This window comes from Hydra viridissima, unplaced genomic scaffold (genome assembly GCF_058129835.1).
Source record: "Hydra viridissima isolate aposymbiotic clone 2 unplaced genomic scaffold, HvirCarnegie_v1 scaffold_4, whole genome shotgun sequence".
NCBI lineage: Eukaryota > Metazoa > Cnidaria > Hydrozoa > Anthoathecata > Hydridae > Hydra > Hydra viridissima.
Genome location: NW_028324303.1, coordinates 12770139 through 12794836, shown reverse-complemented (window position 1 = coordinate 12794836; position 24698 = coordinate 12770139). Strand labels below are relative to the sequence as shown.

General features: G+C 27.3%; 1 protein-coding gene across 2 annotated transcripts; it reads left to right on the top strand.

The window, feature by feature from the left end:
• The first annotated feature begins 30 nt into the window (after positions 1-30).
• On the top strand, positions 31-24228 carry LOC145182689 (ATP-dependent RNA helicase TDRD9-like). Of its 2 annotated transcripts, XM_090084730.1 has the most exons (37): positions 31-457; positions 717-931; positions 4067-4368; positions 5034-5114; positions 5907-6065; positions 6166-6322; positions 7184-7241; positions 7359-7443; positions 7522-7579; positions 7731-7930; positions 8051-8182; positions 9089-9251; positions 9334-9397; positions 9984-10047; positions 12315-12353; positions 12465-12518; positions 13348-13424; positions 14040-14076; positions 14206-14313; positions 14636-14736; positions 14847-14930; positions 15425-15544; positions 18120-18183; positions 18301-18345; positions 18607-18819; positions 18911-19003; positions 19152-19265; positions 20326-20445; positions 20537-20647; positions 20749-20819; positions 20909-21037; positions 21222-21299; positions 21397-21532; positions 22879-22994; positions 23084-23150; positions 23321-23478; positions 23553-24228. In XM_090084730.1, exons 1-37 carry the CDS (start codon positions 237-239, stop codon positions 23683-23685), a joined length of 4227 nt encoding a protein of 1408 aa, XP_089940856.1. In that variant the 5' UTR covers positions 31-236; the 3' UTR covers positions 23686-24228. The 2 variants fall into 2 exon arrangements, 1 of the variants encoding a protein (XP_089940856.1); XR_016451670.1 differs by lacking the exons at positions 22879-22994; positions 23084-23150; positions 23321-23478; positions 23553-24228 and having other exon boundaries at positions 20539-20647.
• Positions 24229-24698: the final 470 nt, after the last annotated feature.

The following is a 24698-nucleotide window of genomic DNA, read 5'->3' as shown; positions in this document are numbered from 1 at the left end:
AAGAAAACATACTTTAATGTATTTTTTTTTAGTTTATGTTTTTTTTTCAAAATCAAAAAGAAAGGTTGTTTATTTTTTCCTGGTTTGAAAATTTTAAAAGTAAAAAAAGTGTGAAACTTTTACCAAAGAAGTTTGATTGGTTGTTGTAAAAAGAAGTTTGATTGGTTGTTGTAAAAAGAAGTTTGATTGGTTGTTGTGAAAAGAAGTTACACTACCAAAATCTTAAGATTCTAAGAATGATGCGAACTGGATTGGGAATAGACATCACCCCAGATGTAGTGAATGATTTCTTTCAAATAAAACCCAACAGAACTTCAAACTACAATCAAGCTGTAAAACATCATGTAGGCTCTAGTTCAGTTACACAATCAAATAGTGGTTATGTTACACCGCACAACAAAGATTTGAGTAACTATTTAGAACAGCAATTAAAACTTTCCTCTTACTATGAAGCAGAGTGAGTGGTGATGTTATAATTGTTGAATTTTTATTTGTTTGTTTTTTTTAATTCTCTTTCCACTTTTTCAAGTTTGTCTTTATAATCTGCTATTCTGCCCTTGCTAAACCCTTAAATGCAAATAGTGAAAAGTAGTTTAGGGGGTATCATTTGTTGTTATCAATTGTGTTGGTGATGTTATAAGTGTTGAATTTTTATTTGTTTTTTTTTTTTCTGTTTGTTTTTTTTGACTTTTTAATTATTGTTTTGTATTTTAAAGAACTCCTGAAGATAAATTTGGACCTGAAATAGTGAATGAGCTGTTACTTCCTGAGCCTGAAGAAAAAACTATGCCAATTGCTGAAAAGCCAATTTCAACTGAAGTGTATGACAATTACAATTTTGTACACAAATATGATCCACTATTACCTATTACAAGCAAGCATGACGAAGTCATTCAGACAATTGAAGCAAACAAAGTAACTATTATCCAAGGTAAAGCCATTATAGAAACCATTTTAATAATGATTTTACTGACCAAATAAAAATTTTGCTATATCATTTTTGTAAATGAACACAGTTCAAATGTCCTGAATATCATAGAAATATCCTGAAGTTTATTGTTGTTTTGGGATTTGGAATTTCTGTGTTGAGTTGTGGAAATGACCTGGAAATTTTTTTCAGGTTCTTACTTGGAATTGGTCAAACTTCCTTTTAAACTCATGGGTTTATATACTATGCATGTTAAAATTGTTTGTAAATACTACAACAAAGACAGGTTTTTTCCAATACTGCTGCTTGTAATAAGCATGTCTGTCTAATATTAACTTATTTTGGTTTAAATTTTCATTTTGTCTTTATTGTGAAAAAGTGAAAACATGTAATTTTCTCATTTAAAAGTATTTTGAAAGTTGTTGCTTAGCGTGTTACTCTTTTCAATCAAAGTTGTGTGTATTTTCAAAGTGCTTATCTAAGTATATGATAACTGATTCTGTTTATTTACAATTGATAAAGAAAACACTGGTTATAAATAGACTTTTTTCATAAAAACTCAACTTCAATCTTTATGATGAGGTTCTAGATAAAATCCTTTAAAATGATCAGTCTCAAAAAAAAAAGAAAATTGATAACCCTAATTTCAATTGGGATGTGTTCAAATGATGCAATTTTGAGAGGAAAATGAGTTTTGTAGATGAAGATATAGAACAAATGTAAGTGAGTTTGAAAAATTCATCTCTTCATTGTAAGAGTTAATCTGTTACTTAAACATCCTGAGCATTAATATTTGCATCAGATGCTATTTATTGTAAGTGAAAATGTTAATTTATTGTAAGTAAAATGAGGAATATAGTGTATTTTCTGAAATATAAGGAATGTGCAGTTTATTTACTTTTATCTTTTTTTTTTTTTTTTACATTTTTAATTGGGCACTTAGAAACTGAATATTTTTGCAAGTACTTGACATCATCTCCTGGATCTTGCTTTAAGTTACTTTTTTTGAAGCTACCATCCACTTTTTCTTAAAACCTTCATCTAAAGTTTTTTGCCTTTCAAAAAGATTCTTTTCATAGTTAACAGTAACTAGCTGCTCAAGAAAATTCGTATTGATGCTAATTTGTTCATACTATTCTAGAGACTTCTTGGAGTAGTGGATTGTAGCCAAATCAGACCAAAATAATGTGGGCATATGCTTTTTAATGAATGTCAAAAGACATTTCTTTAACCATTCTTCTACAAATCCAAGCTCAAAGTCTTATAATCTATGATGTACTTTTCAAACCACAAGATCAGATTGCTTGCCATACAAGAAATTTAGGAACAAATTTTTTAGTTTGAATATACTTAAATTTGTTGGCAATTTATCTACCTTTCAACTGATAAAAATATTGCTGGTCTGTCAATTGCAGAAAATCCTTTTGCAATATTCTTCATCATTTTTAATTATAGACAAGTTTTTTTGGTTTTAAAGTTTACATAGCATTTTTGATTTCTCTGGCTGATTTGCATCTGGAGTGAATGACTGATTTTTATATTTATTTTTAAATCCTTTCTTTTTTATACTTCCTGCTTTTCTTTCAATAAATCAAGTGTATTTATATTACTGCAAAATAAATCCAACTGAAGGTTGAGCAACACTGGTAAATTTTAAAACATCAACTTGTGACAACATAGAATTTTAAAACATCAACTTGTGACAACATAGAATTTTAAAACATCAACTTGTGACAACATAGAATTTTAAAACATCAACTTGTGACAACATAGAATTTTAAAACATCAACTTGTGACAACATAGAATTTTAAAACATCAACTTGTGACAACATAGAATTTTAAAACATCAACTTGTGACAACATAGAATTTTAAAACATCAACTTGTGACAACATAGAATTTTGAAGACAAATTTCCAAAACTTTTTCTTGATTTAACAGTTGTTCACTTATTTTAACCTGTTAATTATGATAAGCAATTCTTAACACTGATCCAATCAAATAATAACACATCTTCCTTCTGCAAAAAAAAAATTAGAAAAATCTCTTAAGTAGTTTTGAGTAATAAATGATTAAAGGAGCTGAGTTTTATTGTGTTCAATCAATAACTTCAAAAGCTTCTTTGATTGTATACACACCAATGATAGTGCCATTACTAACATACTGCACTACCTCAAACCTTAATCTAAGCAAAACTCAGGTTTAAAAGCTCAAAACCTTAAATGATATTTCAAATCATGAAGCAATTCAATTTAAATGGAAAATGTTAATCATACGAAATAGTAATATCAACATCAAGTTAAAAAATTTAAGACTTAAATATTCCCAAAAATAGGGAGCAAATGTTTTTAATGATTTAGATTTAAAGATAATTATGAGCATCTTTACAAAGTTTCACATAGCGCATAAATTAAAAAAACAAAAAACAAACCAGGAACAAATTGCAAACATAGTATGATTATCATAGCAAACACAACATATATATTCGCTATTATAATCAAGTCAATAAATTCCATATCTACCACTATGTATTGTTATCTATTTTTACATAATTTTCTAAAAATATTTAAATTGATCACAAAGCTTTTTTTACCCTGTAAATTATTATTATTTTTTTATAACTTATAAATAAATAAAAAAGTAACACAAGTAAAATGTTGAGATCCAGCCTGGCCTAAACTTCTTAGAAGTAAATCTAAGAAAATTAAAGAATTTTCGAACTAAAACTATAAATCAGATGATTATAAGTCAAGAAATGTTTTTTATACAAATAAGTACTTAGCTCTATGTTGGGCTAAGTTGGTACTTCAAAGATTTGGTGTTGCCAGAGGTAATAGGATACATAGTTTCCAAAATTGCAAATTTTGGTTTCTAATTGTCTCAAATTTCCAGTATAAAGTTCTAGAGGAAAAATTTTTCAAAAAAAAAAATTTGAGTTTTCTAATTGAAAATTGAAGATTTTCATAAAAAAATAAATAAATAAATCCATAAGAACTATTTAATTTGTTGGTGGAAGAAAAATTTTCTTATTTCTTAAATTTTCTATAAAAAAGATTGTTTTTAAATCTTGGTTGAAGAAAATTAAAGTAAACAAATCTTAATAATGTTCTATTGCTATAATAATACAATTTTTTGCTAGGTGGCACTGGAAGTGGAAAAACAACACAAGTTCCTCAATATATTTTGGATTACTATCAACAAAATAATAAATATTGTAACATTCTTGTAACTCAACCAAGAAAGATTGCAGCTATTAGTGTTGCAAAACGTGTCTCACAAGAAAGAAAGTGGCCAATAGGTACTTTAGTAGGGCATCAAGTCTCAAGAAATCGAGAGGTTTCTGAAGATACTCGAATAACTTACATGACCACTGGAGTTCTTCTACAAAAAATGATAAAAAACAAAAATCTAAATGATTACACACATGTTATTCTAGATGAGGTATAGAGTATTTTATATATTTTTTATAATTGATAAACTTTAACATTTATATATCTGTTTTTTATTTGAGTTACTATAGAAATTTATTTGCTTTCTCTGCTTCATAGTTGCATACAGTATCTTTAAAAAGTTTTTTTTTTCTGTATTGCATAGTCAATTGCAGTATCTTTAAAAAGCTTTAAAAAAAGCAGCTGAATAAATAAAAAAATATCAAATGTCACAAATAAAGTGTTGTTGAACTCATCATTTAAAGAGTTTATTTTGTAATTTTTACTGTTCATCATTTAAAAGTTTATGAACATAAACTTCAGTAACTTCATTCTTTATTTACATGTTATTTGGAATATTGATGCTCTATTATTTTTGCAAACAAACAAAAAAATGTTTTTAGAAGTGATCACTAAAGCAGTGTTAGTGTTCAATAGCCTTCAAGATAATATTTTACCTAAGTTCTAAATGTAATGAGTTTTTAAATTGTAACACAAATCTTCAAGTTGAGATCCTGCTCTTAAGCCATTATTGAAGTCCTGGGGCATTTATTTTTGATGCTGAAGTGCATTCTTTTGGTAAAATGTCAATTTAAGTTTAGATATAAATTTTAGTAGTTTAAGCAAAGTGCAACTTAAAAATATTTTTGATACTTTTTATTTTTTAATTTCATTTAGATTCATGAAAGAGATCAAGACATAGACTTTGCCATGCTTGTTGTAAAGAAATTTTTAAGAACAGTATCAAGGCATGTCAAGGTTAGAATTTAGTTTAAAAATTTTGCTTTATTTTTACTAATAAGTTAACAGGTATTATTGTAATTGTTATAATTATAATGATTTATACTAAATTATCATTATTTACACTAAATTATCATTATTTATACTAAAAATTAATATAACTGGTAAGTAGCAGATCAATTTTTAACTATTACATTTTAACTGTAAACTTTCCTATAATGCAAACAAATTATATGGGTTTATTCATAAAAAATAATATTATAAATAGTTACATGATTAATAAAGCTATTATCTTTTCTAGCACTTTTCTAAAGCTATATATATATATATATTTTTTTTTTCTCTCAAACTATTCCTCTTTTTTAACAGTTTCTCCCTCACTACTCCTATACTTCTCTCTTACATTTAGTAGTAATGAAAAATAAATACAAAATATTTAAATTTTTACTGGTTAATGCTTTGCAGAAAACCAGAACATTCTTCATAATGGTTAATTGTATAATACTATATCATTATTGTCTACCTCTTTTCTTAAACTTGTTGTTGTGGCAACAAAGCTTATTACCTTTTTTTAGCTTTTAACTGAGAAAAGTTTTGTCATTTTACATTTTACAAAAAAATACAGTTTATACACAAAATTTAAAATTTACATAAAACAATTGTTTTTTTCTTTTTGTCCTGATTTATGAATTCTGAGCTTTCTGGATGAAAATAAACTTTCCTATTTATTCTTCCTAGTTATCATATATATTAATGTTGCTGCTTTAACTTTTTTTTTTTAATTTATTTTTTGTGTTTTACTATACTTAGGTTGTTCTTATGTCAGCCACTGTAGATTGCACTCTGTTTGCTAGCTATTTTTCTATGCTAATAAATGGTAAACAAGAACCAGCGCCTGTTTTCACTATTGAAGGGGAAATGTTTGATGTGTCCGAGTACTATTTTGATGATTTAAAAACACTTGCTAATGTATGATACTGTTTTAAAAATTTAATTTGATTTAAAAGAATATTGACTTACAAATATTTTATGGATAAAGTTCAATAAATTTTGTTTTATTTTACCTCAGCCACCACCTCAAAGTTTGTATGAACCAGACATAAATGAAAAATGTTATCAGTTGTGTCGTGAACTTATACGGCTTCTGGATTTAGAAGAAGTAGGAAGTAACCATAAAGAAGGGATGTTTTCAGAAAATCGTGGAACTGTTCTTGTTTTCCTTCCAGGTAAATATAATTTTTTTTTCATTTGTCTGTAATAGAGAGTACAGTAATTTCGTTGTTTAAAATCATAAAACTTAAGTTAAAATCACCATTTATCATAAACCAATAAAATCATAAAACTTAAGTTAAAATCACCATTTTTCATAAACCAATAAAAATAAATAAATCATAAACCAATTACATAAAATATTAATTACAATATAAATATGGTTACATACATAAAGTTAAAATGTAATAGTTAAAAATTGATCTGCTACTTACCAGTTATAATTTTTTTTAGTATAAATAATGATAATTTATTATAATTAATGATAATTATAACAATTATGATAATACCTTTTTTAAAACTTTTTCTAACATTTTTTTCTACCAATTTTTAGTGCCAAACCACTTCTGTTTAAAAGTATCAGTCTTGTTGTATTATAATTTTTTTTAAATAGTTTTTTTTTTTTTTTTTACAAAAGGAAGTCGAAACTCAGTAAAAAGTTTGAAACCTAAAAGTTTTAAGATTTATCTTTACAAGAGGAATTTTTTTTTTTAGTTTTAAAATAATTTTGATAAAAAAAGGACGTTATATTGAGATAAGTGAGAAATGTAAGCAGAATATTTTAAAAAGACATGACATAATAAAAACATTTGGATTTAAATTCAAGTGCATAAATTTACTTTTGTATAAACAAAAATTTAAAGTTTTTCTTTTTTTTTTAAATATACTTCAAGAATTATTTTCTAATGTTTTTAAAAATCCATACATTATAAAAATACAAAATCTTAACACTACAAAATATTAACTAAACTTTTTAACATTTTTAAAATAATCTTTTAAATGGTTTTTATGATAAATTTGTTTGATTTGCTGTTTAGGACTGCCTGAAATAAAACAAATGCATTTACATCTTGCTGATCTAGAAGAAAAACTAATGTAAATGTTTTTTTTAAAAAACTAATTAGTTTTTTTTTTTTTTTTTCTCTGTTGGCAAATAAAGTAATTTTTGTTTCTTGAAAAATAATGCATAAGTTTTAATTTGAACTGTTTTAGATTAAAAGTTATCCCACTTCATTCCCAGATCACAAGCAATGAACAAATTAAAGTGTTTTTACCATCCGGCTCTAAAGAGAGGAAGGTATTTCTTTTAAAACAAGCTCAGAATTAAAATCAAATTTTTTTTAGTTTATTTTTTTTTCTTCTATTGTTTTTATAGATTATTTTGTCTACTAACATTGCCGAAAGCTCAATTACAGTCCCAGATATTAAATATGGTAGGTAATAGGTGGTAAATATGGTAGCCATGCCTGTTTAATTTTTGCTGTTTTCTTTTATTATTCAATTTAATTTAAATTTCTTATTCCAGAATGTTTTCATTCAAAAAACCAAGGGTTGATCATTGATATGTATGATAATAATATTTAGTAATTGATTTTTGCTTAACAAAGCAAAATGAAACTGATTTGGAAACTAATTACCAGCGTTTGACACTGCAATGGGCATCACAGTCTTCTTTAACTCAGCGCAAAGGGCGAGCTGGAAGAGTCTCAGAAGGTCATTGTTTTCGATTGATTTCAAAATCAATGTTCTATGATTTACCTGCTTATTGTACACCTGAAATGCTAGTATGTTTTTGGAAATTATTTTTATGTTATAAAATAATTAAAGAAGATTAATAAAACTAAATCATTCTTGCTGTTTTTGAATAAATGATGACTGATCCAATAAAATTATTCATTTTTCAGCGTTCACCCTTAGAGCAATTAATTTTGAAAGTTAAGCTACTTGATCTTGGTTCACCTGCTCAAACATTAATGTTAGCTATACAACCCCCTCCACTTACAGAGGTTCGAAAAACAATATTACTTTTGAAAGAGGTAATCATTAAAGTTTATAAGTTGTACTTTTTATGAGTGTTTCAGTTTAAAGATAGTTTTTTGAAATATATTCAACATTAATCTCTTAAAGTTTAAAACTTCAGATCTTTTTTTTAATTCCTGATATTTCAGTTATTTTAAGTGTTTTTTTTTTTAAATCAGTTAATTTAAAAAAAAAAAGGAAAACAAAAAATCTTTGCAGTTGCAACAATAAATAAAATAAGTATCATTTTGTCATTACTTATTATTTATGTAATTATGGGTTACATAATTATGTTACATTAGGTTACATAATTATGGTTAATAATTGGGTTACAATGAAGTATGTGTATAATTAATGACCCATGTAACTCTTAACAAAGTATATATTATGTACTTTTTCTGAAAAATCACGAAATATTCTCATATATTTTTGTATGTTTGAACTTGATAGTTGTGTAAATAGTTTGAACTTGATAGTTGTGTAAATACTTTATTCATTTTATTAACTTCTTTATAAGAAAAAAAAAACGTGACACTTTGGGTCAAAGCTGTGGGTTAAATAGAACTTTTTTTTAAAAAAAAAATATTTTTGACATTTCTAAATGCTATTTATATACTATCTATCTATCTATCTATCTATCTATCTATCTATATATATATATATATATATATATATATATATATATATATATATATATATATATATATATATATATATATATATATATATATATATATATATATATATATATATACATATATAAAAAATATATATATATATATACAAATAGCATATATATATACATATATAAAAATATATATATATTTTTATACATGTATATATATATATGCTATTTGTATGCTAGTTATAGTTTTGAGTGTTTCTAAAAATAACATCCAAGTTTTAAATTTATATTTGCATAGGTTGGTGCTTTGACAGTTCGCCAAAATGGAAAAATCAATCCCCTTGATGGTGATCTAACATTTGTTGGTCGTGTGTTAGGTTCTTTGCCGATTGATGTACGCTTAGGAAAATTGTTGCTAATTGGTTATACTTTTGGTGTTCTTGAAGAATGTCTATGTATAGGCAAGTATTTTTTTATGTAATGAAGTTTAATTTAACATTACAATAGTTAAAATTTAAAAAAAGTTCTATGATTATTTTTCAGCGGGATGTCTTTCATTAAAGAGTATTTTTTCTCGACCTTTTAAGCAAGATCTTAGAGCATATTCGTGAGTTCTGTTTGAGTTTGAGTTTGAATTGATTAATGTACTGTATATAGTACATTAAAACATTTGTGAGTACTGTTTGAGTTTTAATTTGACATAAGTAATAAAAAATATATGGCAGGTAGTAAATTCTCTTGCATGTAACAGGTGTGATATGTAATGTTTTTGTTACACTCTGCATAGATTAAAATTCAAAGATTTGAGTTCTGATGTTACATTATATCCATGCTTTGAATATTTTGGATGTTCAATTTTATTTGGGCATTAAAAAATGAAAGTAAGAAAAATTCAACTGCATTGAAAAATTATGTTAAATGCATAATGTTAGGTTATTAATATTTATTTAAGTGAAGCGAATAACCTTTATAGTAAAGCATAATAAATTTAATGAATGTCAAAAACTAAATGTTTGAGAGCTTTTTTAATGCAACATAAAGTTAATGTCCAAGTATTCAAAAGTATGTGTACAACAACTATATACATTAAAACTTAACATTTTAGGCTTAGATACTGCAAAATGCTGCTAAACACTGCAGCAAATGAGTTGTTAATTTTTTCTCTTTTATAATTATTTTGATTATTTTTAAAGAAATAAAATGCATTGGGCAAGGTCTTCTGGAAGTGATCTATTAGCTTCACTTCATGCTTTCTTGGTGAGCATGTTTTAGTGTTTTAACTGCTGTTTTTTTGTACCTTAATGAGGCTTTTGTGATATAATTATTTTATTTATGTGATTAATTTTATGTGATTATTAAAAAGTGATATTGGAAAAAAAAAAGTTACCATTAATATTTAAAAAGCTTTTGAGTACTAAAAAATATTTTAAGTTTTGAAAGGAGAGAAATCTTTGGCAAGTAAGATATATTGCTGCTCACAGTGCTCCATTTTAAAATACTGTCACTGGATGTTTGATTTTTTTTTTTTTTGATTGACTAAAGAAAGTTGAGGTATCCAAAATGTTGTGTATAAGATAATTCTTAGATTCAACTTTGGATTCATAATACTGTCTTGCTTAAAGTTAATTGGTTTCATTTAATTGTTTTAAATGAATGAAGTTATGCAATTAATGAAATAATTCTTGGCTCTTCTAAATTCTTTACATGCCATTACAAGTTTCATCCCTTATTATTGAAGCTTAACTTAGTTTTAGAAAATTTAAATATTGATTTTTTATAACTATTCTCTGATACAGCTATTCACGAAAGTTTAAACGATTACAGAATTTTAAGATCTAATCTTCGGTTTTTCTTGAATAAAAATCTAACGGAAAAAGGTTTCAAAATAATTTTTTTTTCAATTTTGTATATAGGTTATTTGTTAATAAAATAAAAAAAAGTAGGTTTCGACTCATCACTGTTTACTCAAAAATTTCATTAAAAGGTAGGTGATACAAATTAAGAGGTGTCACAAAAGTTTAAACAGTTTTATTTAGGATCAATTATTTGCTAATTAATTGATAAATTTTTTTTACTTTTAAATAAAGTCAAATTGAATCATTTACAATCAAAAAATTTATCGCAACATCATCAGGCAGCTTTTAACTCATTAAAAATCAAATTGAAATATTATAAATTTCAAATTAATTTCAATTTTGTGCAAATGGGTTGAAAAACAGTATCTAGTGAGATCAAATGGCAAGTTATTGGTATGGCGAGGACAAAAAATCACACAAACGTTCAAAAAGGCAAAATACTTCACATTTCTGAATCTTGCGTTCAAAAAACTATTAAAACCTGGGAACTTACAAAGGACGTCTCCGACATGCCGCGTACTGGGAGACCATCCAAACTCAGCAACCATGACAAAAGTGGTATATTCAGAATGAGCAGAGAAAATCCCAGACTCAGCTACAAAAAGCTAGCACAAATCTTCAACGAGTCAAAAAATAATCCAAAAGTTAACAGAGAGCTCGTAAGACGAACGTTGTTAGACAAAGGTATTGGACCGTAAACAGCTGCTAGAAAACCCATTCTTTCAATCACGGATAAACGTTAACGACGAGTGTGGTCCAAAGAAAGGCTGGACTGGTCTGTAGAACAGTGGGCAAAAGTTATTTGGAGTGATGAAGCTAATTTTCAAGTTGTAAACCGCAAGGGAAGAATCTATGTCAAAAGATTTGCAACTGAGAAATATTCAGACAGGTTTTTTCAATATTGTCGACAAGGCGGTGGAGGTTCGGTTAGCATCTGGGGATGTTTTTCTCACAAAGGTATAGGCTTCTGTGAGCTGTACGAAGGCCGAATTAATCAAAACAACTACAAGAACACATTGGAAATGTGTTTAGTTCCATTAATCAGACACTTGTAGGGCAGAAGCAAGCAATTCATCTTTCAACAAGACGGGGCTTCAGCTCACACAGCACACTCAATCAAAGAATATTTTTTGAAAAAAAAGTTCAATGTGATGCCCTGGTGCCCTAGATCACCAGATCTCAACCCAATAGAAAATATTTGGTCTTGGATCGATAATCAACTAACATACCATGAAGTTCAATCAACTCAGCATTTGAAACAACTTTTGAATAAGTACTGGCTGAAGGTACCTCACATGATGTGCATGAAATTAGTTGAATCAATGCATAAACGAGTTTATCTTTGCTATAAAAACAAAGGAGGACACTTTAAATGTTCAAATGTTGCAATTTGTTTAAACTTTTGTGCTTCTTATTTTTCCTATATGATTTTTTATAATTGTTTTTTTCTAACTAAATATTAAAGTTTTTATAATATGATCATATTCATTTTAAAGCTAATTACTTTTTCTTTAAATAATAAAAAAAATTAATTCGATATCATTTTACAGTTTTTTTTTATTAAACAATAATCAAACATACTTGATAAAAATTCTGCAATCGTTTAAACTTTTGTGAATAGCTGTATCAATATTGTTGATAAACAAGTGATTTTGTTTAAAATTTCAGAGTTGGAAGTTCAAAAAATTACACACAGGATTTGGAATGGTAAGTATATTTAAATACTCTTAATCTTTTTTGCTCAGATAATTTTTCTGATCAATTTCTGTTTGATAAGTTAAAAACTTTGGATTTTTTTTTATTGCTTTGTTTTATTAGACAGAGGCACGTTGGGCACGTGAAAATGTTCTTGAGTTCAAACGGTTTGTCGAGGTAAATGTTTTAGAATGTAAAATAGCAGTTATTAGTATTAGAGATTTCCTAATAGTATTAAGACATAGTTTTTATAGTTGAATGTTGTTTTTTTAAGTTTATATGGGTATATTTTAGTTTTCATGTAAATAAAAAATTTTTCTATTTATATGTAAAATACTATAATATTTTATTTACAGATCAACGGAAAATACTGATAAATATATTTTAACTTCTGTTTTTATCCATTTCTATTATGGTTTTTGTTTTTACTATTTTATCTTTCTTCCATAGGAGTTTTCCTTCTGAAAGTTGTACTTCGTGCTTCATATAACTTTCAGTTTGAAAATTTTGTTTTCCTTAGATATATAAAACAAATAATAGTTAATAAAATTATCAATAAAATTATTAATATAATTATTCAGGCCCTTGAATGTTGTTTTTCTAACTCCTATAGAAGAAAGATAAATAGTAAAAACAAAAACCATAATAGAAATAAATAAAAACAGAAATTAAAATATATTTATCAGTATTTTCCGTTGATCTGTAAATAAAATATTATAGTATTCTACATGTAAATAGAAAAATTTTCTATATATAGTTAAAATATATTTATTGCGCAATTATGATTCTAGCGTCCAAAGCAAATACCATAAGTATTAAATTGAATTTTTAAATTTTGAATCTTGAATTTTTCTGATGTGGATGAATTATTCTGTACATGTATGATTGTATATTGTTCCTCATCAAGATTCTAAATTATATATAAATTTTTTTAGTTTTTATGAATTCAAAGATTGTTTTTTTTCAGGTTAGTGCAAAAAGTTAATTTTGATTTACCACATAACAGGTTGATGAGCTTGTGAAGGAACTACACAACCGTCTTGGTTATTTTAACATTCATACTCACAAAAACATATTTAAAAGGTATTTTTTCTAGAATGCAGCATCTTTTTAAATGCTTTTTTACATTAACAATATAAATGCAGTGTGCTTGCACAGTGAGTTATATAAAATATAATAGTTAAACCACAAATATAAAAAATTAAAACATATGATTGTATGTTTGTTTGTTATTATTAAATAGGAATGTAAATAATTATAAGTTTAAACTGTTTAGCTTGTATATTTCTCTATTTTTATATTTTTAATTATTTTGATAAACAACTTTTATATATAATAATATATACTAAATTTATGCTAATAATATATACTAAACTATAATTGATAAATTATTGAAAATGCAAACAAATGTAATGTCAAAATATTTTTTTCAAATGAAAATTTGTTTTTTTTTTTTGTTTTTTTTCTTAAAAGAGGGTTTTTTACTGTCTTGTCACCATATTTTCAATTACTTTGCTTAGCAAGACTTTTTTATGATATGGTAAATCACAATAAGTTTAAACATGTTTGGTTGCATAATATATTTTGCTAGTAGCAAGATTTTTATTTTATAGTTCATGGGAGGATTTCTTTGATAATGTATTTGCTCATCTTTAGGCAGAGAAATGTTTTGTCATAATTTTATGTTTTTTTCTTTAGTGATGTATTGTCAGCAGAAGATGAGTTTGTGCTAAAGGTCACTATTTCATAAATTCTAAACTTTTATTCCAAAATTACTTTTTTTGAAAAAGTTTTTTAAATTACATTTTAAAGTTTGTAATTTTTTAATATTTTCTTCTGTACTGCTACTAATTTTGTACTGTAGCTGGCTGTTGCAGGTGCTTTTTATCCAAATTACTTTCAAACTCAAGAATTAGATGAGCAAGAAGCAAGCAAAACAATGTCTGGACTCAATCCGTTCACGACTGTTGTTGTAAGTCTTAGTTGATAAAACTTAAATCCTAATAAATAAATCTTAATAGTTCTGAATAAACGTTTGGTAATTAAAAAAACTCAATAAATATTAAAAATGTGTAACTTTTATTGTAGAAAATCAGAAGTTTTTTTGTTTGCTTTGATTTATTCTGATGTATTTATTTACAGTTAAGACAAGATTAACTTGTAAAACAGTTTTCTCTGTTTTTAGCTTCTGGCAAATTAATATTTTGCTAATTTTTTCAAACTTGATTTAATTAAGTGTACATGCTGAAAAGAATAAATATAAATAAATATGCATACATTTTTTTTTGTTACAGGTTCATGGAGCTCCTCCAACACTATGTCACTACAAACTTAGTGTGGCCAAGTTATTTCGACAGTGTGGAAGAGGGAAGAAATTGTATTTTGAAAATTCTAGGTAATATTTTTTTTGCTCCTAAAAATCTTTATTAAAATGGCATCAAAAAATACTTCTTATAGACTTTGGGTTAAAACTAGATAAATTTTATGCCACTTTTGATATTTAAGGGCATTTGTTGAGTTCGAGTATTTCCCTTCTGGTGAAAGTTTGAGCCCAGTTTCAGCAGCAGTATACATGGCTATTAAAATGAGGTGAGAAGTATATTTACTATTATTCTTTTTGTTATTGTTATTGTTGTTGTTGTTGTTGTTGTTGTTGTTCTTCTTCTTCTTCTTCTTCTTCTTCTTCTTCTTATTATTATTATTATTATTATTATTATTATTATTATTATTATTATTATTATTATTATTATTATTATTATTATTATTATTATTATTATTATTATTATTATTATTATTATTATTATTATTATTATTATTATTATTATTATTATTATTATTGTTATTATTATTATTAATATTATTATTATTATTATTATTATTATTATTATTATTATTATTATTATTATTATTATTATTATTATTATTATTATTATTAATTGTTAATTATTACTATTTGTTAGTTATAAGGTTTTAATATTGTAACTGGTGCAAGCATAAAAAATGTGGTTGTAAAATGGAAGCTTTTAAGTTTTCTATGCTTTGTTTTTTTATTGTCTATATGATTTTAAAAAATTTATTTTTAGGCAATTACGAATAAGCTTAGATATATATGTTTCAAAACAGAAAGATGATGCATTACGTAAAAAATTAGCCAGTAATCCTTTGGAACCATTTAATCCAGAAACTGGGCTTCGTACAAACAGGTATAAAACAGTCTTTTATACATACTTTTTTATATTTGACTCATGCAGTCCTTGGCCTTGTGGTAGTAGCTTACCAAAGGGGAGGTGGGAGGGTGGGGTGGGGTGGGGTGGGGTGGGGTGGGGGCAGTCTTCCTCGGGTGTCACCTATTCTGGGGTGATACCCAGTGCCTCAACTTCTAGAACAAACAAAAATACAAAAATTGGGGAAAAAATTAAATCGCTAGCATAACTTTTTCTTTTGGAGATACCAAGATTACAATGACAGAGATTACAATTACAGAGATTACAATTTACTGTTGGAGATACCAAGATCACAAAGACACTTAAAATCTGCTAATGTTAAAGCCTCTGATTGGGTATCCCTAGACTTTTTAAAGTTTATTGTAAAATTGGATTTTACAAAATCTCTTTGAAATCTTATGACTGTGCTGAAATTGTTTAGCAGCATGTGAGAGGAGTTTCAATAAACTAAAATTAATAAAAAATTACTTACAATCAACAATTATAGAATCGCAGCTTAGCGATCTTGGTATATTAGTCATAGATAATAAGCCAATACAAAATATAAGTTTGGATGATGTTATTACAGAATTTGCAGCAGCTAAAGCCAGAAAAAAGATATTTTAATTATAAAGTAAACATATAGTATAAAAATATGTTTTGTGTCTTCATTATTATTGTGCTTTGGTATTTGTTCAATATTAGAAATATAAATATTAATTGTTCCTTGAAGTACATATCAAATTTATTGCTTTTAACTTTTGATGGGCTGACACCATGTATTTCTGCCCCAGGTGCCATCTGAGCTTGCTATACCATTGCCTTGTGGGTGCTAGCATTCTCAAAATAGTGGGTTTGGGCCTAAGCATTGGCCTCAATGCTTGGGTACAACTGCTAGGGTAAATTTAATTTTTTGGGTCAAAAAAACATTTCAAAGTAATTTTTAAAAGTCTAAACTTTCTGCTAAACATAATCTTAACACATATTTAGATTTTTTTAAATTATAATAGGAAAAGCTTCTCAGCCTACAGTCATAAAATTTTTGGAGACCCTAATATTTTACTTCACTTTGCTTATTGTTGAAGAGTATCCACATTTTTGATAATTTTTGTAGTAATTCTGCTAAATGTTTAAAGATGCTTGCCATTTATTAGCATTTCCCCAATTAGTTTTCAGGGTTATGACACCCAAAAAAATGTATAAATCTATTAAAGTAATGATATCCAGGATTAAGGTGTCATCAGATCCAGCAATGATCAGAATATGAATGACATAGCCAGGCAGTTTAGCTTTAACTAACATACTTCTTAAATTTATGAAAGTTTGATAACTGGCTTTAATAGAGCCCAAAGTTATAAAGACTCCATAGTTTTTTAAATTTTTTGAATCAATGTTGCACCATAGGCAAGGATAGGCACTTAAATTAGCTTGGAGATCTAGCATAAGGTTTGTCATTTTCTAATCACAAGAAATGATTGGCTTGACATTATTAGCCCCAATCAGGGACTAGGTTTGCTAAACATTTATGTTAGCCTTAGGTAGTTTCTCTACAACAGCAAGAAATATTTGATGCTTGAAACTTGTGTCTTTAGTTATTCTTTAAGTCAAATAAAATATTTCTTGATAACTCAAGATTTGTGTTAAAAGATCTGCCATATTCTTGCAGTGAACAGCTGTATTACTTATTTCAGAATAAGTGAAGAAATCACTCAATCAGCAAGCAGTCATTTAAAAACTGGCTTGGAAATTGGTTGATACTAATTTTGCACTTGAAGAATGATTAAAAGTCCTGACCAATTTCTTCATCCTGATGTTAGACAATATTGTGTTGACTTAAATATTGATCTTTTGTTAAAAATGGAGGTGTGATTGATTTTGCCCTTGCACCACTGTGACTTGTATGATTCATTAGATGTTTAATTATTCAATAGAGAGGACTCATTAAAAATGCAACTTCTAACTGAGTACTAAAACAATTTTTTTAATCAAGTTATTAATAAAAAAAAATTGTTTTAGTACTCAGTTAGAAGGTCCTCTAGTTGCCTTTGCAATGTGTACTGTTTTTGTGGTGAGGCTGCCTTGGGGCAATGACACTTGCTATAATGTGCTTACTACAAGATACTAGTATGTCATCATTTACTACAAAATACTAGTATGTCATCATTTTCAGTCAGCATGGTGTATATGCTGGACATGGTAGGCAAGCATATTGGCATCATGATAGTAAGATTTATCAGAAAATTTATGATATAAGTTTTAACCATTAATTCTTGGCCTTGTGAGTTCTGGCCTTTACCTCAGGCTTTATTGCCTATGGTTATAAGGGTGCTGGTCTTGATATTGGTCAAAGCCTTGTAGGTGGTGGCTTTTATGGTGCCAACTGATTTTGTTTTCTGCGTAAAGCAATAGCTTTTGTTTTTTTTCCCAAGCTCTTTTGCATAGTGGCACTTCACTCTGTTTTTAATAGATTATCTTTAAGATAATAAGGAAGCAATGTTAATGAAATGTTAAACTGATATCTTCTATCAAATTCATTTTGTTCTAATTTTTATTTTAAAAATATTTTGTTTGTTAGAATAAACACCTCTTTAAACAACAATACCAAGATTTCAGTTACTCTCCAAGGAATCGCAAAACAAGTTTGTTATTAGTTTTATGGTTTTCTTATGATGTTAATGTTTGTGATGAAAGTGTAGAAAATAAATTTGGTACAAATACTACTAAACTATGTGTTTTGTGAAATTTTAAATATTTAGGTAAAACTTAAAGAAACAGAATATATCTATCTTCTAGTTCAAGAGGTTTGTCCTTTAAAACAATTTTATCAAAGAATGATCTTCTATTGCTTAGTTTGTTGGAGCTCAAGCAAATAAGAAGTTTGATAAATTGCTGTTAAAAAAAATAAATGTCATTAAAAGATTTAAATGTTAACAAATTTTTTTACAATAACTTTAAATAAGTTTAACATTAAACAAATTTATTGTGTTTTTACTTTTTCTTTAGTTTTGACTTTCTAAGGATCAATTTTCATAGTTGAATGCTTTTTGATGATCAATTTTCAGGTTCTTAGTGTTGATCACTTTTGGGCAACTTATGCTGATGAAGAGAATTTTCGGCTCATGCATCAACTACACAACAAAATTAATGAGTTTGGTGGTAGAAACTGGAAGCCAATGGAGCCTAAAAACATTCAAGTTGGCACATATTGCTTAGCTCCATTTGAAGATGAGTTTTTTAGAGCTGAGATTGTAGCTTGTGCACCAAACTTGATAAAAGTAAGAGAAAGTGGAACATTTAGTTAATAGTTTTGGAAGATTTGAGTTGTTAATTAAGTGCTATTTCTTTTAAATCATTACTTAATTTTAGGTATTTTTCCTTGATTATGGCAATTCAACACAGATAGTTGAAAAGAGTTATATACGACAGTGTCCTGAATCTCTGCTTGAAATACCATTCCAGGTTTGTTTAAAAAATTATCCACTTTTTTTTTTTTTCATTTGCTTACTCTTTATCTAAAGCATCATGTGCAATTATTCATACATAATGTAATCAAGGTTATTAAAGTTGTTGTTATATAAGTCAATAAAATAAAAATTTCTCACTTTAGGCATTTGAGTGTTATTTAAGTGAAATTAGACCTTGTCATGGAAAATGGACTGAGCAAGCCTTAAACAGATTTGTTGAATTAGCTCCTGTTGGGTCAGAAAGGCTGATTGGAAAGGTTGCATATATATTTGCTTTTTTAGTTTTGTGTAAACAATTTATAACACCTTTGGGTGCTTTTTTTGTTTAAAAAATAGTGTCTAAAAAGAAAAATGAATACATTCGATAGAATTTATGCACATAAGTATTATAATTATTGTGCATAGTGATTCTATTTATGTTAACCATGCATGAAAATAACAAAGTACATAACAGTATGCAACCGCAAATTTCAAAAAATTTGTTTTGATTAAAATAAACTTGGTTGGAAATATGAAGCAGTAGAAAAAAAGAAATTTTTACCACATTTTTGTTCAAAATGACTTCTTTCAGCATCTATGTCAGTTTCATGTTGACTCCTGAACTTGGAATAGATGGTCTCAATACAGTTCATGGACATCTTGTTCTCCTTAATAGCAGCTTTTATAGAATCAATACTGTTGTGAGGATTTTGATATCCCCTTTACCCAATGAATCCCCAGACTGAGTAGTTTTAGGCTGCCTAATCTGATGAACTGGGAGCTAAAGTACTTTTTACCAGTGATTTGGTAGGTTACACTTGACCCACTTTTGAGTCTTCTTTGAAGTGATCCATTTGTTTTGAAAGAACCAAACCTTTTACAAAGTTTATGCTCTCCATACAATACTGCCAAAACAAGGTATTTCTTTATCCTGGTTTTAGACTTGACATTAAGTTCCTTCCTGACCACATTTCTGATAGTGCGGTTGCTCACAAAGCTCCTTACTAGGTTTCGACTAACTTAGATTAGGACTGCCCTGAATAAAATTAAATAAGGCATACAAACAGCTTTCTCAGAAACATTGCTGAGCTTCCTCTTTACATGATCAGTCACTCAGAAACATGAAGTGTGTAGTTGTACATAAAGTATTACAACACTACTTAAAAGCTTGTTAAACATCTTTGCAATATCTTTGAACATGCTGCCATTCATGGTATAGTCAATAATTGGTGGATATTTAGTACTTGCTTTCATTTTTTGGGTTATTTTCAAAACTAACTCAAGAAATAACTCATTAATAATCCAATATTGAAAAAAGAATATAGTTTTTCTAATTAGGTGTACAGTGTAATGTATGGCGCCTATCACTTGGAGTTATACAATGGTAAAATAAACATCAATCAAGCATTGATTAATGAGAATCTTGCTGTATACAAAGAGGAACCATTACAATCTAAGGTATTATTGTCTTATAAACTATTAGTGTATTTATTATTTAATCCCTTATGTTTTTAATATTACATTATGTGAATATGAACATTACATTTAGAGGTATCACGAACAATATTTAAGTTCAGAAAAAAAAACTGTACCTCAAGAATCACCTGAGATGTTTATTCCTGATGTCTCTAAAGTTGAAAAAGGGGAAGAAGTCTTGAAGGTAATTTCAGTCCTAAAGGCTTTTTCTTGATTTATTTTACTTTTACACAATCTTTTTTTTAAAACATGATTTTATTGTTTTATTTATTCTGACATTGGTAGATTACATTACGAGGACCTCACAGCCCTTATGAGTTAAGTTTTTTTGGAGTGACAGCCTCTGCTCGCTTACGGTAAAAACCTTCATGTTCTTGTTTATTGCTAGTATAAATTTTAGTTTAAATTATTATCAACTTAAATTTTCTTTCTTCTCATTTTTCAGTGCATGTCGTGTAGAACAGGACTCAGTTAATAGTGTTGTAATATGTGAGGACCCTCATGATAAGCATCAAAGGTTGATGGTTGCTGCTAATGTCAATGTTAATTCTTCAGGAAATAGCATCATTGCTCGGTAGGTAGAGTGAAGGTTTTTTTGTAGTGTGGTTCATTTACAAAATGTAACTGATTAAATAGGCAAAGCAAAAACTCATAAGTTCTATAAACATTATTAAATTTTATTAATTGACTGTTAATGTTTATTTTTGTACATATAGTTGATGCCAATTTAGTGTGACTACTATGCATATATCTTTTAGGGAAACCACACTACTACCTAATATTCATGGATTATATTCCATGTTAGCACTGCTGTTTGCTCCCGTTGCTGAATTGAGGTAGGGATTGCAAAATTTTATGTTACATGTTAGTAAACCTATGTAAGGTACGTCTTTTACAACTTTTTTTTGACATTAATTTTTTTTTTTCACATAGATGTGATGCTAAAAGCACTCATTACACAGGTGCGCTGTGTGGTTTAGGTGCTGATGATTTTGGCCAAGCTATACTCCCAGATCATGACCTGGAGTTAAGCTTTGATGTAAAGTTTGATGCTGAAGATTTACTACTGGTCAGTCTTTTTTGAAAAAAATTTAAATTGATTAATGGTGAAGCATGAAATGGTTTTATTATTCAAAACAATGTAGATTATCCTTGTAACAAAATATCCTAATTTTCTGTCAGATAATATTATCTCTTTTTTTTGGTTGTATGTCAAAAACAACAACAGATTTAACTTGTCTTTTTTTTTTTTTTTTTTCTTTCTCTCAAGCAAAATGTTTTTGATTTAATTATTGTTTATAATTTTCTTTATCAGTCATTTGAAATAAATCGAGTTTAAAATAATTTTTATATTTAGATATATAAAGTTATAGGGTTCCAGAGAAAAATTTGCAATACCTCACATACCTTGTACTATTTTGTTTCAACCCTTCAAGATGTGTAGAATTGCTATTCGGTTAAAAATCTGTTAAACTTATTTTTCAAAGATTTTTCAAATTTTACTTGAATATAAACTTGTTATAGCAAAAATATTTGCTGTTTTAAAAGCATAAATAGTTCTATTTTAACAAACTTCAGAAAATTCAGTTAAAGGATTGGTATAGAAATTTGTTCTTTATTTCGTTGTTATTCGTTATAAAAATGGAAAAGCCAAACACCGATGTTTATCCGGAAATGGGAACTCAGGCGAATAATAAAATCAAAAGCAATACTTACTCAATAGAGATATTTTAATGCTTTTAAATAATCAAAAATTAATTGTTATAAGGAGTAAGAAAAAACTTTTTTTTCTCTTTAAAAAAAAAAGAAAATGCAAAGTTTTTCAATTAATCGTCTCGTAATTTGTGTTTATCTTTTATTTTTTGTTTTATTAAACTTGTTATACTCTAAATGTGATGATAACATTTTAGTGTTCTAACAATTTTCTGAAATTATTTTCTTCCATGTCTGGTGAACTTCATTGCCATATTTGCTTTATTGTTTGTCCCTGTTTTCAATGCCACTTCAATCACTACCATCTAAGTCTGTGGTTTTGTTCATAAACTGCTGAATGAGTGTGGTTTTGTCAAATTATGCGCTTATATGAAATTTATTTGACTTAATCATCCTTGCACAATTATCTGTAGTAGATCCAGTAATATTATTCATAGTTTTTACAAGGTCAATATCTGAAACAAACTTTTCTACATCAGTACAAAATCCAAAAATTTGTAGAATTTGGAATAATTTTAAAAGATATTTAATTTATATGATAATTAATTTATACGATGTTTTTATCATTTTTTTTTTTTTTCGTTTTTATTTTTGATACAAAACCGTATATTTTCAAATTTGTGATTTTATCGTTTTTTGGTAAAATTAAAGTTGCTGTTAATACGTAAGGAACATTAATATTGCTTTTTTTATTTTTTGCAGATCAACTCGGTTCGTTTCTTAATCAATACTGCGATTGGCATTGAAAAAGAAACTATTGAGTATGCACCAAATAAGATAAACGAAATTCAAAAATTTGCTCGAGAAAAACTTTTAAAGTATGTTTATTTCATTCATTATTTTCAATATTCATGAAAGTTGATTCAGCAGAATTTAGCTTATAAATTTCGTATAACTTTTTTTTAAGTCTTATCAACAGAGAAAGAGAACACAAAATAATGGTTACTTATCAAAAAGAGTTCGTTTGGCAACAGGTGATAAAAAGTCTTTATTTTTCTGATCATTTCTGTTTCATGGTCAGCCTAATTTTAACTTTTTGAAAATTCTGAAACCAGAATAAGCTATAATTCTCTGATGCAAAAATATATTCGTATTACTTGTCTTTCGGTCATCGCCCGTTTGCTCTTAGACTGTTTTCTCTTAGACTGACAACGATAATTTGTTTTCATGCGGATACGAAGAGAGGCCTACGCATTTGTATGCTTACCACAAGGGAATCTTTTTGTATAATGAACCCAAAATTGACCCTCGTATATTAGAGCAGCGGCGAAAGCTTGAAGAACTACATAAACTTACGGGCCGGTATGATATTTTATTTACTTTAGCTTGGATCTGTTGTTTTTCAGCTTTTATATGTTTTATTATTTTGTTATTAGATCGATCATACCATTTGAAACTGAGGTGGAATGCCCATTATGTTTGGTCCAGTGTCGCCATCCTCGTGCATTATACTTACACTGTGAAACACCTCAACATCAAAATTGGTTCACACAAATATTTAAAGACTAAATTAATGAAAAGCTGGGAACATCTAGTTAATAAAAACTAGAAACATCGAGATATAATTTTCGTTTCATAAACCAAAAATCGCTCTCATAAACCAAAGACCCCGGATACGTCTTTTATCTTTAAAATAAATGCTAATTTTTGGGTTGCGATTACATTTTAAAAAGTCATTGGTTTTCATAGAGGGATATTTATTGAACAATAAGTGACGATGGAAACAACACAATTGTTGTAACTGAGTTTTATTTATTAAAGCATTCAGATGAAGTTTATCTTTATGTAAAGTTTGTGGATATCTCTTAAGTTAGCTGTTTTCAAGTAAATCTTTTTAAAACTCTTTTTTTATATTTTTTCAAAACATTGACCGTATTTAGTACACTTTGAATGATTCCACACAATATTTATTTTCTTTTTAAAAATATCGCTTTAAAATTATTTTTCAGTCAGCAAAAACATTAAAAACTTGAAATTTTAACAACTACTAAAATAAGGTGCTGTAGAAATTTAATATTAGCGTTAAAATTTTTATTCTACCCAAAATAAAAAGTAAAGAAATTTTAAATGCAAAGCAAGAAAATTATTTTCTCATCAAAGAAGCTTTAAGTTTTGTATTTGTTTTTAAGTTTTTTCAACTTTAATAAATATTTAAATACGATCTGTGTGTTTAATTCTTTAATTGGATTAATATTTTACTGAAGGGTTGAAAAGTGGTGACAAATCATGAAAAAGAAAATGCAGGTTCTAACCATTCAGACTTACGTTTTTCATAAGCAGAAAGGATTTTGCTTTTTTAACCTTGAAATTGCATATAGGGCTGTTATTTGTCTCACACCAAGCCTCTATTGTAGACCTTTATCATCATTTCCGATGTCATGTAGGGTCAGGCAGAAGAAATTGAATGTGGCAAATCTAGAATACATCTAACATTCATTGAATACATTTCCCTATATTTCTAGGAAGACCCTGGGTGGGCTGCGTCTCTGAAAAAAAACGCATAACATTTTTTTAGGAAAATC

What these genes read in the sequence shown, in the direction of transcription:
- LOC145182689 (XM_090084730.1), top strand. Translation starts at nt 237, where the DNA reads ATGATGCGAACTGGATTGGGAATAGACATCACCCCAGATGTAGTGAAT. An exon ending in TCCAAGGAATCGCAAAACAA is followed by an intron (nt 18,184 to 18,300) that starts GTTTGTTATTAG and finishes TTAAATATTTAG; the next exon opens with GTAAAACTTAAAGAAACAGA. An exon ending in CAGAAAGGCTGATTGGAAAG is followed by an intron (nt 19,266 to 20,325) that starts GTTGCATATATA and finishes TTTTCTAATTAG; the next exon opens with GTGTACAGTGTAATGTATGG.